This window comes from Mastomys coucha, unplaced genomic scaffold (assembly GCF_008632895.1).
Source record: "Mastomys coucha isolate ucsf_1 unplaced genomic scaffold, UCSF_Mcou_1 pScaffold14, whole genome shotgun sequence".
In the NCBI taxonomy this organism is placed as follows: Eukaryota; Metazoa; Chordata; class Mammalia; order Rodentia; family Muridae; genus Mastomys; species Mastomys coucha.
The window spans coordinates 90,913,132-90,933,438 of NW_022196896.1; the positions used below are offsets into that span (position 1 = coordinate 90,913,132).

General features: G+C 39.4%; 1 protein-coding gene across 2 annotated transcripts in view; it reads left to right on the forward strand.

Annotated features, from left to right (window-relative positions):
- The window catches only part of Ccnyl1 (cyclin Y like 1), a 33,236-nt gene extending 12,974 nt beyond the window's left edge, over positions 1 to 20,262 (forward strand). For both annotated transcript variants that reach the window (XM_031367744.1, XM_031367743.1), the window contains 7 exons: positions 5,043 to 5,143; positions 8,107 to 8,142; positions 9,877 to 9,928; positions 11,071 to 11,190; positions 14,777 to 14,943; positions 18,272 to 18,434; positions 20,136 to 20,262. In XM_031367744.1, coding sequence (XP_031223604.1) covers positions 5,043 to 5,143; positions 8,107 to 8,142; positions 9,877 to 9,928; positions 11,071 to 11,190; positions 14,777 to 14,943; positions 18,272 to 18,434; positions 20,136 to 20,252 — 756 coding nt within the window. In that variant the 3' untranslated portion in view covers positions 20,253 to 20,262. The remainder of the gene's footprint in view (positions 1 to 5,042; positions 5,144 to 8,106; positions 8,143 to 9,876; positions 9,929 to 11,070; positions 11,191 to 14,776; positions 14,944 to 18,271; positions 18,435 to 20,135) is intronic.
- Positions 20,263 to 20,307: the final 45 nt, after the last annotated feature.

Here is a 20,307-nt window from a genome sequence, read left to right on the forward strand (position 1 = left end):
CATATCTCCAGTCTATAATGCTGTTAAAAATCTGTTGCTGTTGTATGATACATGTACATTCTCCTCTGGAAGTTAAGTACTTAATCTCTAGCATTCTGAAAGTTTATGATATAAATTTTAAATTTTATTTAAGAACCAATAGGTCTGCAAAAAATTCCTTCTAAGTTTTTTTTTTCTTGTGTTTCTTTGATATTTTTTTCTTGTATTTTTGTTATTCAGATGTTGAGTCTCTAGACCAGCATTCCAATATTACTGTCTATTTCTGTCTCCTCTTTACTTTCAGGTTTGTCTTTTTCTTCTTGATGATTCCTTTGCTTTGTGTTTTAACCCTTCTTGAGTTTTTTCTAGGTCTTCATGTACTTATGAAATTTTAGCATTCTCTCTAATTCCTTTTCCTGTTGCCTTAATTACTTGTCTTGCTGGAGGCTTCCCTCACCTGTTGAGCTGCGCTTGGCTTCCTGTGACTGCAAGAACCATAAATTTTTAACTGAAAAGTTACATTGTAAGGATTTGGAGGCCAAACCAACTTGGCCTCAGTATCTTTCTCTGGGGTCCCAATCTGTAGGGCAACTTGGTTTTTTCAGAGAATACTCTCTCAGTTTTCTGCCTGTGAACTTTGTTTGCTCGCAGCAGATTTGCTTTCTAGCAATTGCCAGAGTGAGCCAGTTGTGCTTCTCAGTGCATACTTCAGCCCTTGCATTTCTGAGACTGTCAGCTTTGGTAGCTAGAATAAGTATGTGTGAGACAGGGCCAGGTAGACTGAGGGCTTTATCAACAAAACTAGCTGGCTTTGGCTCCACTGCATGTTGGGTTTGTTTGTTTGTTTGTTTGTTTGGTTTTTGTTTGGGGGCCGGGGGAGTCGTTCCAGACAGAGTTTCTCTGTGTAGGCCTGGCTGTCCTGGAACTCACTCTGTAGACCAGGCTGGCCTCGAACTCAGAAATCTGCCTGCCTCTGCCTCCCTAGTGCTGGGATTAAAGGCATGCGCTACCACTGCCCGGCTCTCCACTGCATGTTTTATCTTACTGCCGAAGGGCTGTGTCTCTGAATTCTAGTCTGCTCATAATCTTGTCCCATTAGGTATCCATAGGTGCCAACATTGTGTTACCATACCACCTCTTTTTGCTGTTCTGAGACGGGCTCTAAGCCTTTACACTTGATCCTCCTATCCATCTCTGGAGTGTTGGAATTGTAGGCAAACACTACCATGCCCAATTTAATTTTCATCTTTTAAAACATTAAAAATCCTCTGTCAATCCTGTTTTCCTGGCCTTGATATAAACTTATTCCTTTAATTCAAATGAAATTTCATAAAGAAATAGGCTTGTAGTCAGTCCATGATGTTTAAATGAACTTAGAATCCATAGAAACTGGAAAGATGACTTGGTGCTTAATAGTGCTGCTTCCTGCAAGTTTGGTTTCCCAGCACCCACATGTTGGCTCACAAGCATCCACAACTTCAATTCCAGGGGATCTGAGGCTCTCTTCTGACCTCTTGAGGCATCAAGCAGGCACATAGTACACATGCATGCCTGTACTGGCTGAATATAGATTCATGTCACTAACCACCTATTAGATAGTGTTTTGCTGTTTTTTGTTTTGTTTTGTTTTTTTACATTTTGTAGACTTAGGCTTATGGTCAGATGCTAACCACAACTGGCAATTGTTAAGTTTTCAAGCAACATCGAGAGAAAGCTCCCTTTAGCAGCTATCTCACAGGCTTTGCTCAGAGAGTGTCTTCTGCCACTAGTTTCCAGACTGAAAAGTTTGACTAGCTGGATGTTAGCTCTGTCCCTGCTGTGTACAGATTGGTGGCAACATTTTGTATAAAGGCTTTTTTCCTTGAAACTAGGAGTGTGTCCTGAAGAGGGCAGCAGGGCTGAGTAGCAGAAATAGCTGCTTTTCTGGGTTGGACATAGGGATCTGTCTTATTAAGAGTTCACACTCTGAGCTGGGCGGTGGTGGCGCACGCCTTTAATCCCAGCACTTGGGAGGCAGAGGCAGGCGGATTTCTGAGTTCGAGGCCAGCCTGGTCTACTGAGTGAGTTCCAGGACAGCCAAAGCTACACAGAGAAACCCTGTCTCGAAAAAAAAAAAAAAAAAAGAGTTCACACTCTGAACTGACAGGGGCAGTGTTTGGTGTTTCCAGCCAGTAAGTTGCTGATTTGCAAAATGAACAGCATCTAGGGGGCTAAAAGATGATCTAATTAAATGTTTTAATATTTTCGAAGACAAGCCACTGAACACTCATCATTAGAAACTGTACTGAGGACAGTGGGAGGAAGCATTGCTAGACGGCCTACCAGCTAGTCTGTACTTTGTCTCTACTTTATCTTTAGTGTTTGTTTTGTTTTGTCAAAACTGACTTTTTTACCATGTGTATGCTCTGTTACTCCTTAATACAAGTTGTACTTCCTTAATGTAGAATCCATAATGTTCCAAAATATGAAATCTGAAATTTTTTTGAGTGCCAACCTAATACCACAAGTAGAAAATTCCACACCTGACCTCATTTGATGAGGTAGCAGGCAAACAACAAAAACAAAAACTGCATAAGATTACCTTTTACTCCTTGTGTGAGTAAGAAATATAAAATGCTGGTCCTTAGACCTGGGTCCCATCCTCAGGAAATCCCATGATATAATATGTAGTGTGTGTGCGTGTGTAATAAGAATATTCCAAAACCCACTGTCTTCATTAAGAGTTTCTATTGTTGTGAAGAAGTACCACGACTAAAAGCAACTTGGGGAGAAAAGGATTTATTTGACTTACACTTTCACATCACAGTCCATCATCATGGAAGGAAGTCAGAGGAAAAATGGGTCAGCCAGGAACTGTTGCAGGAGGCCATGGAGAAGTGCTGCTAACTGGCTTGTTCAGAATATTCCTGCTTTCTTATAGCACCCCTAAGACCAGCAGCCCAGAGGTGGCACCACCCACAGTGAACCAGACCCTCCCTCAATCATGATGATTCTTGATCTCAAGCACCGTTCAAGAAAATGAACCATAGGTTTGCACATAGGCTAATCTGAGGGGGCATTTTTTTCAATTGAGATTTCTTCCAAATGACTGTAGCTTGTGTCAAGTTTCCAAAACACTAGCCAACAAACCTATAATACTTTCTGTCCCAAGGAATTTTGATTTGGGATTCCCAGTCTATAATAGTGACTCATAACAGTACCTTTTTCCACTGGAATAAAAGCATTTCAATGAATCAGTTTCATTTTCATGTTGTATTTACCTTTTGGGTTTATAAAAGTATACACTTTAACACACAAGTAATGTAAACTACACATATTAACTGAGTAGCTTAAACATCACAGCTTTAGATATAACTACAACACTTCTATCTTGAAAAGATATTCAATAGTTCAGATAGGCCTGGGGCATTTTGATAAAGAGCAAGAGGCTTTATAGTAAAACATCTGAAACAAACAGAAGGCTGTTCTGTCTACCATGTGTTTCTGACTGGATTTCTGGCAGTTTTTACATGCTCTGCCCTTTGAACAGTGTCTTCTGTCGGCCCCTCTTTCATGTGGTACTAAGAAAGGGCTGATGGGCACAGTGACAATGTGATGGAGAGGAAAGGAAGGCACATCTGAATTAGTGGGTTTTTTAAGAATGCTAAGTTATTGGTATTTTGTTCTAAAGAATGCTTCTGTTGATCTTTATTCAGTGACACTACTTGACCATGGACCTAATGGGTCTTAACATACTTTAGGCTGTTTGATTATCTGATAATAGCTGTATTCTTGCATTCTTTGCAAATGAATGGATACTTCTAAAGTGTTTTAAAGATAGTTGAGAGGGCTCCAAAGTGAATGTCTTCTTTCCAGTGCAGACAGCTCTTCACTAGCTTCTATCTGTAGTAAGAGTTATCTCCCAAACTGTAGTTAAGTTTCAGCACTAGAGTTGAGTCAAGGGCCTCAAGCATGATAGTCAAGTCCTCTACCAATGAGCTACATCTCCAGGCTTGTTTTTAACTGTTCTGTCTACCAAGTGAGTGTTTCTGACTGTGGGCTTCTGGCAGTTTTACACGCCTGCCCCTCTTATATGTGGTTATGAGTGTTTAACTGTAATTATGTAATGTAATTACAGTTGAATTATACTATAATATTTATTATTTTATATTATAATATTTTAACTGTAATAAATAATTCCTGAAATACTTGAACTCCATGAAGTTAAGATTGTGTGCTCAGCATTTGGAGGTAGGACCATTGAGAATTATTCTTCTGAAAAAGCAGTTTAGGAGAATCCAAAGAGAAACATTTTGTGGTGTGATCGTTGGCAGAGATGTGCTGGAAGGTAGATGGAGTCAGGGACAGAGGGAGTAAGAGGCTTCTATGGAGAGCACAACAGGAAGGTGTCATGATAAATAACTTTAGAAACAAACAGAAACACTTTTGTTTTATGTTTTTTGGTTTCTTTTTATTTATGGAACAAAATGGCAGCGCACTTACACAGGAAATGAAGGTTAACTTTCTCAAGTTGCTTTTGTCTTCTATTTTCAGATGTGAGGAAATGTTAATGCTTAAGGGAACAGCCCAGAGAAACTTGTGGCCCCTGGCTTGTAGGCGAGTGAGCAACAGGCACACCAACTCTAGCCATTGAGATATTTATTATTCACCTTGTATTTCTTACAGTAAGATGCTCTTAGCCACTATTTGAGGCATTATATTTAGTTATAGTGACTATGTAGGAGTAGAAAGCTGCCATTAGTTTTAAGTGAAAATACCGAAACCTTACTTAAAAGTGTATAATGTTTATAGAGGAAGTTGATAATAGAAACTTGGCAGGTTTGACTTGTAGGTACCATACTGAGGGCAGCCTTCTCTAGCATATCCCTCCAATGTGATCTGTGGACATTCAAAGCCTGCTGTGTGTTTCCTGTAGGACCACACATGCTGCTGCACTCATTCATGGACTGTAGAAGTAAATACCTTGATGCTTTATCTTGACATTCTAACCAAGGGGAAAAAAAGAACACATTTTATAGGTTTAACTTACCGTGACATTCTCTTCTATTTCCCTTCCCCTTCAGGTATCTCCAGGGCAGCTTACTAAAAAGTATAGCTCATGCTCAACAATATTTCTAGATGACAGCACAGTCAGCCAGCCTAACCTTAGAACCACAATAAAATGGTGAGTACCACTAGGCTGCCAGCGCTAAGCAACAGACCCCTCTGCTAGAGCACCCGAGCCATACCTGGTATTTCAGTCATTTGATTGTCCTGTTAAGATGAAGTTTAAGATATTGGGGTCAATTAGATACTGATTTTTAAGAGATTAAGTGTAAAATTTCAGTTTCCATTTTATCTTAGACTGTATGGTGGAAAGGAGAGCCAGTTAGCAAACCAAGAAATCCCAGAAAAAATGTGCCTCTGTCAGGTGCATTTATGTTGTGAAAGCACTGTTGAACATGATAGATGTGTCCAGATTGATTAGGTATAGGCCTAAAACAATGCTTACTGCTTTGGAAACTACTCTTTGAGTAGTTTGTCCTCTCCTGGCACCGTAGTCCGCAGAGCAGCCCCATGCATAGATTACAGTTGTAGAGGAGTTCATCCTGTGATAGTGACAGGGATTGTGCAGGGCTTCCCCTGCATTGGAGCTGTCCAGGGAACATGATTCCTTGGTTTGTAACTATTGATTTTTTATTTAACATAGTTTGCGAAATGTTTGTTTTTAGAGTGTTAATGCTTTTAATCCCTAATTTTACTCCTCAGTCTAAAAAATATAATCAGCTTATAATTCTAATTTTGTTTCTAATATAGTAGTTTTAAAAACAAGTGGCCAATTATCAATAATTTCTTGATTTAAAATCTGTAAGTTCTTATGCACTGTAATATATCTTTCCTTTCACACTTGAAACAGCAGTTAAGATTTCAGCAAAAACTGAGCCCCACATTTGCAGGTCTTGAGTTAATTAATCATCTGTTCAATAATCACTAGGTGTGGGTTTTTAGAAAAGCCTCAATCTGTGAGACTAAAAAGATAATTGAAGTTTCATTAGAGTCCTCAGATCATTTTGAATTCAAATGATTCTGATGTTTCTATATGCAATTTGTATGTTTTTAAAGAGTAACCATGGTCACACCAATAGGTTTAATTCCTTTCCCCCAACTCGAGAGTAGTCTAACTTTTAGGAATCCATTTTTGAAAGTACAGTTTTAATTTGTTTTCTTTAATTATATTTTAAAAGTCAGCAAATTTACTTGGTAAAATAAACATTTACCAAGAAGATTAAAGTAAATTGCTTTTAGGAAAGATTTTGAAAAATGTTTATCATAGGCAATAATGTATAATTTTCATGGAAATTAAAAAACTGTTTTGACACCAGGCAGTGGTGGCGCACTCCTTTAATCCCGGCGCATGAGAAGTAGAGGCAGGTGGATTTCTGAGTTCGAGGCCAGCCTGGTCTACAGAGTGAGTTCCAGGACAGCCAGGGCTACACAGAGAAACCCTGTCTCAAAAAAAACAACAACAAAAAATGTTTCGACTCATACAACTTTTTTCAGTATAGATGCTTGCATGTGAACATGGTGGCTCATATCACCAATCCCAGCAATTGGGAGGCTGAGGTGGAAAGATCCAGGAGTTCCATTCAAATCATCCTCAGCTACATAGCAAGTTAGGGACCAACCTCAGCTACATGAGACTTTGTTTCTAAGACAAGAGAAACATAGGCTGGAGAGATGTCTGCTCTTGAAAGTTCAATTTCCCATCAACCACATTGGCTTACAGCCGTCTATACTGGGATCTGATGCCCTCTTCTGGCATCCAGGTTCACCTGCAGATGTTCTCATACATAAAATAAATAAATCAAAGAAAAGAAAAGCCCATGTCTGTGAGCACATGCATTTTTTTCAGTTTTGCCTTCCTCTCCATTCATAGATGAGTTCAGGTGCCTTTAAGAAAGGAGATGCATATGAAGCATTAATGCCATTGGCGGAAAGTGTCTGAGCAAGTCCTTTGATCTCCCATAACCCCTTCCCAACCTTTTCAGCACAATGGAATCACCCTGGGAACTTCAAAGTAATTTTGTTACCCCAGACTTAACCCAATGCCAGTTGATCAGAATGCCTTGGACTAGTCTTATATCTGGGTGACTCTGGTGTGTGGCAAAGTTTAGGAGCCACTACTCAATGAAAATAAAGAACTGTGCCTGCCTTCCTGGTGTGGGACCTTAGATTCATCAGTATAAACATTGGTCCCCTCCCTTTTCTAGAAAAGTGGTTGTTGGATGAACTGTTGTCTAAGTCTTAGTGTCCTTTTCAGAACCAATTTTTTTTTGTGTGTGATTTTAAAACTGAAGCACTGTAGAAGTATCCATCTTTGATGCCAATAATGTTACAAAGTTCAGATTTTTAAATTTATATACAACTATTTCTAAAATTCAGATTTGCCTTCCCTCAAACATTTTCACTTTACATTTTAGATGGTATGGACAGATGGCCAATAGAACACTTTGTTCCCTAGTTCACATCATCTGTGGCAGACTTAGGGGTAGAGTAATATAGTGTTTAAAGGGTCATTTCTACTTATTAATATTTCATTTAAACTAATTCGGAATACCTGCCATTAATACTATACCTTATGCTATATTGAAAGCACTACTTATTTTAGAGTAGCCAGTCCTATCAGCAGTTTTGTGAGCATTCATTCATATTTAACTAAAATTTCTACTAATAATCATACAGAAATGATTTTAAATGCTTTTATTCAGTATACAGAACTTTTCATTACTTACTCTAGGGAGCTAATGATCTGTGGTGTTAAATGAATAGTCATCTGCAGTCTGAGGCCTAGCCAGAAATTCCTATTTTAAATGTAAACATATGTACAAATACTGCAACTTGCACAGAACAAAAGGTTTTATAGATAGAAGGGCAAATGATAGGAGGGCTATATAAGCATTTGCACATGGCCATAGTCAACAGAATCACATGGCCTCTTAAACCATGTTGTCTAGTTGTGTAAGAAGTCAGAGCACTCTACGTAGAATGGTGCTGTTCTAACTATAAGATGTCAGGGCTTCTTGGGAAGTCAGCCCTGCTTGAAAATGAGAAAACGAATTGCTTCAAATATTTTTTTTCCTTCCACAGTGTGACCTTAGCAATATATTACCACATAAAGAACAGGTGAGCATGTTAAAATCCATCTTACTTTTCCAGCTAATTACCTTGCTAAAATACCAAATATTAAGACATAACCATAGAAAACAGAAGCTATAGCGTGCTTTTGTTACAATATTGAAATGAATCTTCTAATAGAGTTCATTGTTCTTAAGACCCTTTAAGACCCTTTAAACAGTCTCTAGTTACTGAAGATTCTAAACTTGCTGGTTTATATATATGAAAGTGTAAAAAATGTCCATTGTAACCAGCACATAAGTTTTCAAACTTGATCCTAATAATTTCTTAACTAATTTCTTGCTGTGGTATGTCCTCTGCATGCATTATAGATTGTTTAACAATGTTACAGTTGCCTGCTCCCATTGTGATAATCAAAGGTCGCAGCAAAGAGCCATCTTGTTAACATTTTTTTTTTAAAAAGTGACTTTTCTGCTTAAAATTGAGAAAAAAAAATCTCATTCGCATTTTTATAAATTTTTAATGTAGGTCTTTGTAGAAATACCAATAGATTTTCATGTTTCTCTGTCTTCACTTTCAGTTTGTTTTAAAGAACCACGAAACCAGTTCTCACTCATATACATTTGAGGGAAAGTTATTTTTAAAGCTTTCAGATTTTGTGATACTCTCTAGCACTACACTGAAGCTCCAGAAGTATTGTGTGTGTCTCGGTGAACTATACACTATACTCATTGTATAAATGTGTACTAAATGAATCTTTTACTAGTACATAGTCGGATGATACATCTTGGTCACATGGAAGATAATGAGTCACCCTTCTGTATAATGTTAGCTGAAAGTGTGAGTATGGAGAAGCTGTAAGACACATAGCAGAAGGCACAGGGTCCCAAGCTTGGCTTTTACAGAGCTTGACAGCTTGAATTTTATCATGACATTATGTTTTCCTCAAAGTGACAGGCCACTACATTCAATTTTGAGAATATTTGTAGTTATACATAAAAATGATATTCTGTAATAAGAGCTGGTTGAGTTCATAAGTAAATTACATTCATAATATTAAAAAAGAAAAGTCAGGATTTAGTGACATTAGTTATCCTGTTTCATCAAAGACAAGCAGGCTCTGGAAACAAGTGCAGTGCCATGCAGTGCAGTGGAAAGGAGGAGCATGCTGGCAGAGCTGGGGTCATGCCAGGATCAGTTCATTCACACTCTCACAGCCGTAAGAAGCAGGCATTGCTTCAATATATATGATGAACAGTTTTGGAGCCTGCTCAGGGACTCTCCTGGGTCCACAACCTCAGAGAAGCAGTGCTTAAATAAGTGCACTATATTTGTTTAATGAACTTTTATACACACACAAAACACAAAATGGTGTTTTTAAAAAGAGGGGCCCCTAAGTTTTAATTCATACTATTTATAAGAAGCAAGTGTATCACTTAAAAAAATAACAATCTAGAGAATTAAAGGCAGAAACCTGTGCAAGTTAAATGTTCACATTCATCAAAGTTCTAAGTTCCTGAATGTCTACCACTGCCTTTATGAGAAGGAAGTATAAGCTGGTTATTGGCACTGCTAAGAGTGTCAGTGCTTCACAGGCACACTCACTAGCAAAGATACCACAGTGCTGGATAAAACGAGCTTTTAAAAACAGAATCCAGAAGGAATTGTAAACCACTTGCATTGTTAAAGGTTGGGCTTCCCCTGTCGGTCTCACCCTACATCCAGCCAGCACTTGTTAACTAAGATACTATTAACACGGCCCTGTATTGTTAAATTTTACAGAGATGCAAATAGATCCCTGGACATTTTTGATGAGCGGTCACATCCTCTCACGGTAAGTATCTGTTTGCCTTTCTGAAAATTATATTTTCCTTTCCTAGAATTGTATTTGCTTCCTGTCTGCATGTTATGTAGCTGATTAGTACTAGAAAACTAGTCCCTCTAGCTTGTTAGGAGTGTCGTGCCATGGCTATGATAGAGTAACAATTGGCTTGATGCTTTGCTTAAGTAGTGAGCTAAGGGAAGTAAATGTATTGTCTTATATAATAGAAAATTCAGCTTTTCAAAAGATAATCTTAAGTAACATCAAGCAATATAAATATCTGTAAACAAATCCAACAAATATGAAAAAAAAAAAAAAAGGAAATTAGGAAAATTTAAATCAGTTAAAATGGCATAAGCCAGGTGAGGTTTTGGGTATATCTGTAATTTCAGTACCTTGAAGGCTGAAGCAAGATAGTGATTTGAAAGACAGTCTACGTAGTAAGACCCTAACTTGAAAAACAACCAATCAATCAAGGAACCTGTAAAAATTTAGGAAGTCACTTCATCAGACATCCGCTGGCCACTCTTGATACTTCAGAGGCACACATGCTGGTGGCTGTTGAATGGACAATGTTAGAGTACTTCATCTAAGATGGCTATAGTATTACACAGATACTTTATGAAACTAAGTAGTAGATACTTTATGAAACTGATATTATATATTTAGTTCATCATTGCCTGAAAATGTCATTCTTGCCAATTGCCTGTAAGATCCTACACTGTTTTTTAAAAGTCACTGGGCGTGGTAACACATACTTTTAACCTCAGCACTCAGGAGGAAGCTTCAAAACAAGTATACAAACAAACAAAAAAAAATGAAATGAGTCCTACTACCCAGGCCAACAAGATGGCTCCGCAGGTAAAAGAACTTGCTGCCACGCCTGAGGATCTGTGCTTGACCCCCAATACTGTAAAGGGAAAGGACCGACTCCTAAAGTTGTCCTTTGACCTCTGTGTGCACTGTGGCTGTGCATGCCCATACACATATTTATACAAACGTACACAATAAATGCTGTAAAAGCAGCCATACTACCCAATTGAAATTATCTTAAGGAACAGGTGCACACAATGTGGAGACAGACTCAAGTATTCTTAAGAATACTTAAAAGATTTCCTTCAGTCAGTACTTATATTGTATTTTTTTTCTTTCAGAGAGAGAAAGTTCCAGAGGAGTACTTTAAGCATGACCCTGAACACAAATTTATTTATAGATTTGTCCGTACGCTTTTTAGTGCTGCACAGCTGACAGCGGAATGTGCAATAGTGACATTGGTAAGCTATTCCTTTCCTGCCATGCTTCCTTAGAAAGCTCGTACCCAGATATGTTTAATCCCTGAAATGACCATCAAAACTTTAATAAGAACCTTCTGAAGGAATGCAAAGACACATACTTGAATTTAACAGTCATTATGGCTTAAAAATGTCACCATTGTCTTTATTATCACAAAACAATTGCTATTAAAGGCAGTAGGAGAGCAAGCTCCCCTCAGCCCTCAGTACACATCCACAGGCATGTTGATGGGGCAGGAGGGAGAAGCAGTAACAAGCCCAAGTGGGTCACCAGTCTGATTTGCTGCAGTTTAAGGTTCAGGCCAGGCTGTGTTCCCCAGTTGCTTCTGTTGTGTACTATGCTTGATTACTGTCCAGCTCTCTGATCCTTCGATGATGGGTGCTAAACCACCTCTGCTGATTATTTATTTCTGCCTATGAAGTTTCCCAGGATTATAGTACAGTAGTTCTTAGAAAGGTTTTGTGAACTTGCTAAGCTACAAATGTGTGCTTGCCTTTGTCATCCACTGAGAAGACCTATAGTAAGACTATTGTTTTGAATAAAACATGTTGTTCTAGCATTTAGGATTTTACTGCCCCTGCAGCAAATGCATAGTGAAAAGTCAAATGCTTGGCCCTGAGGAAAGATGACTACTCCTTTAGTATCCAGTTAGACTCTGAAGAAGAGACATGTGCTATGTTCATGATCAGAATCTCCCTCTGGGCACTAATGCTGTGGAGGAAGGAAATTGGGTTAGAAAGAGATGGAGGAGGTCCTTTTAAGTGAGGGAAACTGCCATTCCTGGAAGAGCAAAATGGCCCTGCCTGGCCCTTGAATCTAAGACTGCAGAATGAATTTGAGTCAGAAGTAAAGAATTAAAAATATTTGTTGAAATGCAGAGAACATTAGCAATGAAAATGGGCAGCCAGCCCTCACAGATCCATCTTCAGTGTTTGAGAGACAAGTCTATGGGGAGGAGGCTGAGCACACCAGGAGGAAATGCAGGAATGAGTAATAGAAGGCAAGATAAGACACTCCCACAATGGTAAGGCACTCCCACCATGCAAATGCTGAAAGAGGCCACAAGCATATACCCTGGACAGCTGCTCCATACCACTGTTGTAGCACCAGGACAGAGAGAACACATGGGATGGAAGTCTTACCTTGAGAGTGCATCCTGGTAAGGAAGACCACAGGTGCTTTTGCAGGTAGTTGCTTTTTGCCATGAAAATTAAGCTTGGTAAAAAACAAAACAAACAAACAAAAAAACTGTTTTAGCTAAATGAACAGAAGACCTCCTTAGAGAAGTGGCATGTGAACAACAGCCTAACTGCAAAGAGGAAGCAAGAAGCTTAGGTATTACAGGCCATGGAGTAGTGCCGTACCTATGACTTTCAACCTGTGGGTCGTGACGTCTTTACCAAACCTCCATCTCCAAAAATACTTCTATTATGATTCATAGCAGTAGCAAAATTAGAATTATCAAGTAGCAGCAAAAACAGTTTTATGGTTAGGGGTCCCCACAACATGAGGAACTGCATTAAAGGGTCACAGCGTTAGTGAGGTGGAGATCCTCTGGGCAAGTGTGTGTTGCAGGAACATTCCATGTGTTCAAGGAAAGTAGGATGCCATGTGGGGGGAGTAAGGACTAAGGGAAGTTGGGGGAAGGAGATACCAGGGTCAGTCTCACAGGAAGAGGTTCCAGGTTGGTTAGTAACTTTTGTTAAGTCTTGAGCATGGGAAAAAGTGATCTTAATTTAGGAGGCTTTCCTACCTGGAGAGATAGACTATAATTGGAGGTCAGACTAGAGGCAAGTGGAACATTAGGAAGCCGTACAATGATATATGCAAGCAGTGAAAAAATGCCCAGGATGGAAATTTGTTAGATTACCAATGAAGACAGCAAGAACAGACAGGTGTTGCTTGCTGACTGAAGAAGGATAACAAGAGTTTGGGCTTCTACAACCAGGCAGGTGGAAAGGTATAGTAAAAAGATCTGGGTCTGTAAGTGAAGGCACTGGTGAGTGGCTTGGCCAGAGCTGTTTCAGAATAGTGATAGCACCCAGGGGCAGAAACAAGTGGAAGCACTAAGTGGTTGGCTGGAGGTGGGTTGGCTTGTGCATGATCTGCTGCTGAGCTGAGCTGAACAGAGCAAGCAGACGTTTACATTGAACTAATCATCTCTGGCAGGGAAAGAAGGTCTTTTTTTTTTTTTTTTTTTTTTTTTTTTTTTTTTTTTTTTTTTTTTTTTTTTTTTTTTTTAAAAAAGGCATTTGAGGGACAAATGCTCTGCACAGTAGGATGGAGCCAGACCAACACAACAGAAGGGTTGGCTTTGATTTGAGGAAAACAAAGTTCTCTTCTTCCACCGACACGGGACAAGTGTTACGAGGACCAGGACCTAACATACCTGTCAGAAAAGAGCAGCCAAGGTTTGCCAGTGCTCTGCTGCTCTCTGACTATTTCTGGAAGAACGAGGGGTACCCTAAGAGAAAGACTCATTCCTCAGATACTTGAGAGTGCCAGTATGGGGGCTGGAGGATAATCTCAGAGAACATGTAATATTTGGCAGACATTTGTGTTTGGAAAAAAACTAAGTTTGAAGAACATTATGAAATCTGAGCCATTAGTCTAATGACCTTTAAAAAAGTGATTATCTCTTAAAAGTAAACTCCTTTTTTTGCCTTTTTATCTTGATAGAAAGCACTTAATATCATATATGGGCTGCCTTCTAAACTGAACTCGACATCTGGTTTCTACCAATTAGAGATCATAAATACTTGTTGGGGAGCGTCTCTTGCCATTCTCCAAACAGGATTATTTGCACTAGCATTTATATTGTATTTAGTATTGTCACTAATCTAGAGGTGATTTAAACATAGGACTCGAGACAGAAACAGGCATAAATTGAGTTCAGGGCCAGCCTGAGCTATATAGTGATACCCTGTCTCACAAAGCAGACACTCATGATCTGCCTGCTTCAGTCTGTGGAGTGATTAAAGGCAAGGGAATTAATGAAGTTGCAGATTATGTAAGAGGGAAAATGGCTTTTAGGAAGTGAAGGCGGAGAAGGAGAAATGATTGTGTAAAGGACCATCCTTGGGTGCAGGTGGCTCTGTAATGGCACTGTGCCTGTGGTGCTGTTCTACCCAGCAGCCACTGGGAGGCTCTCTTGTCCTAGTTCCACACAGGGTTACTGAGAACTGGAAAAGGTTTAAATAGTCTCAGGGTGGCTTGGTTTTTATACTTAAGCCTAGCATTAGCAATCCTGTAAAATTACATTGAGAAACTTGGGTTTAATGAACAGCCTGAATCTGCACTGAGCCCGTTTGCTGCTCTCTAAGCATGAAAATGACACCAGTATTACTCACTCTTCAGGATGCCCTTAGTAATGATAGTCCTTGCTCTGATGCATGGGCAGAATGGGCAGCAGAAATGTCTGACTTCAGGTCTCTTATGGCGTCTTGCTGAGGTAGAGCAGAGTCTCTGTAGAACTGCCTAATGAAACACAGAGGAGGCCTGTCATCCACATCCACACATTCAATATATACACTGAACTAAGTCAAAGATCAGTGCTCTATTCTACAGGTTTACTTAGAGAGGCTCCTAACTTATGCTGAGATCGACATTTGTCCCACCAACTGGAAAAGAATTGTTTTGGGAGCCATTCTTCTTGCCTCCAAGGTTTGGGATGATCAGGCTGTATGGAATGTAGACTACTGCCAGATCCTCAAGGACATTACGGTTGAGGACATGTGAGTATGTAAGGTTTTAGAATGCTTTCAGAACCATTTTTCTAGTATTCTTTAACTTGCTACCATACCATAAAGTTTTACATAAAACTTGAAGAATGTTTTTAAAGGCTATTTAAAACTCTTGTTTAGAAGTTCTTAAAACTTGCCAGGCAGTGGTGGCACACACCTTTAATCCCAGCCCTTGGGAGGCAGAGGCAGGCCTGAGTTCAAGGCCAGCCTGGTCTACATAGTGAGTTCCAGAACAGCCAGGGCTACACAGAGAAACTCTGTCTGAAAAAAACAAAAAAAAAAAAGTTCTTAAAACTTTCCACCATGTATGTGTTTTGTTATAATGTATTTCTGTTCAAAAGAATAAGTGAACTGAGCAGCTGCTTAGACAGTGGAACTAGACATAAAACTACATTCCTATCTCCAGCTTCACAGCAGTTCATAGCTCCTGTCATTAACTGGTAGGTCTTGATATATATGTATAATAATGTGCTTGATAAATTATTTTTCTTGTAGTTTTGGTGACCCTCTCAAGAACAGCGTAGTACAGTATATACTTTATTACTTTTTAAAAGTCTCCTCCCTTTTTAAGGGGCTTTTGAAAGGGTCTACCTGTGTTCATGTCTCAGAGGATCTAGACTTTGGTATGTAGGGTTTAGCTTGAGTCTAAGTCATTCATTGTCTATTTACTTTTGCTGCCCCCCCCCTTTAATCTGAGTGTTTATAACAGAAACTGTGAAGTTCAAAAATAAAAGTTTTACTCCTCTGCATGTGGAGTATTGTTTGTTTTTAGAGATGGTCTCATGAGCCAGGAAGCTCCAGGATTCCTCTCGGGCAGTCTTAGAAACAGCTCAGAGGTTTCAATGGGTTGTGAGCACACTCAGCACTTGCCCAGTTACTGCAGTGCTCTGCAGGCCCCAAGTTCACTGAGAGCATAGCCTTAGTGATGGCCACGAGCATGAGACTCCTGCCGTGATGGCAAGGATGTGTGTGAAAGCAGGGTGCACACTGGAGAGGTTTCCAGCAAACTCTGAAAGTGCCCGCTTGACAGTGAAGATGTCACTTTATGGGTAGCACTCAAGAAATAGTGTAGTTATGAAGAAACTCCTTGATTACATTGACCATCATAGGAAGATCACGGTGTGAGGGTAATAGAAGTTACCCATTTCTGTAGTTCGGACTGTCAGTCAAAATTACCAAACTCTTTATGACTGAAGTAACTAAGGGACCAGTTACAGCAGCTGGAGTGTTTGGTGAAAGTGGCCGTTCATAATCGGTTTCAGCAGGGGTAGCCATCTTAGCAAAAGGATATGACAACAAAAGAATCTGAAATAAATAGACACTTGTGAGTTACTAAGGCCAGAGTGACTGGTCCCTAGAAAAAAGCAAGATGTGTAATCATATGCCACGTGTGACAGCTGAAAATAATCGTACACACCACACATGATAGGCGAAAATATCTTAAAACTTAAATTCAGGTACCAGGGGCTCTGGTTGTAGTTGTAAGATCAGAAATGATTTAGAAAAATGTTTAGATTGCCGAGACATGAACCCACTGCAGGGGCAGTGGTGGCAGGGCTGAGGCTCTCTCTGGTCCTCACAACCCTTTTGTTATGAACAGAGAAACACCAGGAGCCATGTTCCTAACAGTCGCCTTTTGTTTATGATCTCTGCTGACCAAAGAGCATGACAACAAGGTTAATTCACATTTGTCTCCTTCCCCTCCCCCCTTGTTAAAAATGTATGTTTATCATATTTTTCCTTAAACTTCCCACCATGTATGTATTTTATTATAATGTATTTCTGTTCAAAATAATAAGTGAACTAAGCAGCTGCTGCTCAGAAAATGTGCTGTGCCTGTAAATGGTATGTCACTCAGACATGTGGGGGGAAAGCCAGAAGGTGCATATTCTGTTGGCATAATGCTTTTCTCCAGTGATTAAACCTCTATTAATAGACATGCTAATCCTGTGAAGGACTGTATTTTAACACAGTTAAAATGTATTAGTGGAGAAAATATAAAAGGGGTAGTGAAGTATGTTTGTTCCAGTAGCAAATTAAGTCTTGATTACCTGATTATCAAAACATTATCTGATTTACATTTCTATAGGCTTATTGCCATATGAACAGGAAATTAATTTGGAAGTAAGCTGTTTAGCTTTAATTTCAGCAAATGAGACAACCATATTTTCTACTTTCTATATAGAAATACGTTTTGAGGCACTTAGCAAAAAAAAAAAAAAAAAAAAAAAAAAAAAAAAAAAGAAAAAGAAAAAAAAAATTAAAAACTTAGAACCAAGAAACTAAGTATGTTCTAAGATAAGCCTCGGTTGTGTTTGCTTAAGTGTTTATAATTTCTAGAGAGGATTGTGGCTGGTCAGATATACTCTAATTTTATGTTGATTAAGGCTTCAGTAAGGTCACAGAGCCCAGAGCTACTTCATCCCCCGTCCACATTTCCCAGTGTATTAAGCTCTCTCCTCTGTGCTCCAGCTAGGGCAGCAAATGCTTGCAGTTTTTATTCCCTGCACAGGAACCAGGTTTGTTGGTCCAGTGCTCTACTAGATGTTAGTCTACTAAAGTGGGTTTAGTGTAGCCAGGACATCTGTCTTTGATCTCTCTGCTTTCCAAAATTTAAAATGAGTACCTTGACTGTCATAGTAACAGTTTGTCACCTTAGTGCAGTATTAAGGTGAGCAGAAACTTAGATTATGCCCTTTGACATAGCCTTATGTGCTGGGGCGGGGGGAAGGGATTTCCTTTCCCAGCCAGTGTAGCTTATGCATTTATTTATTTATTTATTTGAGATGAATCCTTGTTGCCTCAAGAGTTCTTCCCCCTCAGAGATAATAGCGTAGCTTTCGATGGATCCATTTGTTGCCGTGGTGATGTGCCCACTCCTTTTGTTGGCGCTTCTCTACTTCAATAAGCCCCTTCCTGTTATCAGCCCGGTGAAAATGTCTGTAAGTTCTTCAGAGCTAATAAACAGCATACATCATTCCTTTCATCTGCTCACTATAGCAGGCCTTGTGAGTGAGCATAGAGCATGAATCGTACAGCTGCACTAATGGAACTCTGAAGAATGAGCCTGCAAGTCAGCAGCACAAGCGATGAGAGGACTGGAACCTTTCCCTCCTCCCAAACTCAGTGCTGGGATGGAGAAAAGAGCACAAATAGCTGACGCTTGTTTGAGCATTAGTATTTTAATCCAGCTGGGTAGTCTTCACGTGTTCCAAAATAGAATTTAGAAGTACCTAGACGCTCTGAATGATACTTTTGAAGATAGCCCAGTTGACTAAAATTGTCCTGTGTGAGTTTTGATATGTCTCTCCTCCTCCAGGAATGAGATGGAAAGGCATTTCTTGGAGCTTCTTCAGTTTAATATTAATGTTCCTGCCAGTGTTTATGCCAAATACTACTTTGACCTTCGCTCCTTAGCAGATGACAACAACCTGAATTTTCTGTTTGCTCCTCTCAGCAAAGAAAGAGCACAGAACCTAGAGGTAAGGCTGCATTCACTAAGTGGGGTTTTGTGTAAGCCACCTGGCCAACATCTGTGAAGACAATGGAAACCTTTTAAACTGATACATTGAAGAGGTTATTAACTCTTTGGCATCATATTTCTGGGCCTTTTATAGTTTCTGCAAGTATCTACATTATATAGAGATAAATATTGCCTGCTCTGTTCATAATTCAGGGTCATTTTAATCAAATGTAATGTAGTTTTAATAGTTTTCCTATTGATGGGGTTGGAGAGATGGCTCAGCAGTTAAGAGCATTGAATGCACTTCTAGAGGATCCGGGTTCAATTCCCAGTACCACATGGTAACTCACAACTGTCTTTTAATTCCAAGATCTGACATTCTCAAACAGATATACATGCAGGCAAAATACCAATGCACATAAAATAAAAATAATAGTTCTGTATTGAAGCTCTGTATTCCCACAAAACCTTTTTGAAATTCTATCCTTAATGACAACTCTGCTACATTTTACTCAGTTAACAAGTTGTCAGAGTTTAGATACCATGACTATATTAGACAGCATTAGGGGCTCAACTGAGACCTATGTTAAGAGTGGTAATGGGGTCCAGAGAGCTCATTCAGGGATTGAAGAGTGCTTCCTACTATTCTAGAGGATCTGAGTTCAAATACCAGCAAACACATCCAATGCTTCACGGTTGTGCATAACTCCAGCTCTGAGGGATCAAGCACCTCAGACATCCATGAGTAGCCATCCCCCTCCTCCCTACCACAATCATAAATAAAAGTGTTTTAAAAATGAAAGTAGTAATTTACATAAGGCAAAGTAATATTTGTAGCTTAAAATTTTTAGTAAATTTAAACTAGTAATAAAATTAACTAATAAAAATTAGTAAATAAGTCACACTGATTTGCATACTTTAGAACGGAATTTCCTTAAGTCCCTTGATAATTTAGAATGTTTTTTTACAATTAAATGTGCTTAGTGAAATAGCAACTTTAAATGCTTCAGTCACTAGACTCCTGCCATCGCATATAGCATTTGCCCACCTTGTTAACCTTGTTAGACCAATGAAAACTGACTAAATACTAATTGTTTCTGCACAGGTGTGTGCTCATGTTTTAAAAAACAGTTACACAAGTAACATGATAATGATGTAAAAACCTGTCACAACATCTTCTACATCTTTGTGAACTGTGTGCCTGGTACATGTATCTGAAGTTGGCATAGGTTATCTTCCTGAATCACTCTTCATTTACCTTTAAAATAAGGTCTCATTGAATCTGGAGCTCACAAGGTTGCTAGACAGGCCATTGAGGTCCTGGGCTTCTCCCTTCACCACTTCCTAGCACTGGGAAAACAGGCATGTGCCACTGTGCCTGGCCCCTTACATCCATGCCAGGGAATGCAAGCTCAAGTTCTGCATGCACTGCCAGCACTTTACTCAGCAGTGCTATCTCTCCCATAATTTAATAAGTTTCCCTTTAATAAGCATTGAGTCAGGACTCTGCAAAGATTAGTCAGTAGCAGGAAGTACCATCCCCAAGACAGCACTGTTGCCTTCATCTTCAGATAACTCACGTGCCTGCGTTTGTTAGCTTAGTACACCGGTAGGTCCTTGCCTGCTCCATGGGAGTAGTTTGTGTTGCTTTTTATTTTGTTTTCCTTAAGGTTGCATTCCTTTTCAAACCTCTCTGTTCGATTCCCTTTTCTTTTTCTAGGCCATTTCAAGATTGTGTGAAGACAAATACAAAGACTTGTGTAGAGCTGCTATGAGAAGATCTTTAAGCGCTGATAATTTCATTGGTATTCAGCGCTCTAATGCCATCCTCTCTTAAGAGAGAGACTCGAGGAGTAAGAACACCAGGGACTCCTCATTGACAGACTGGAGAA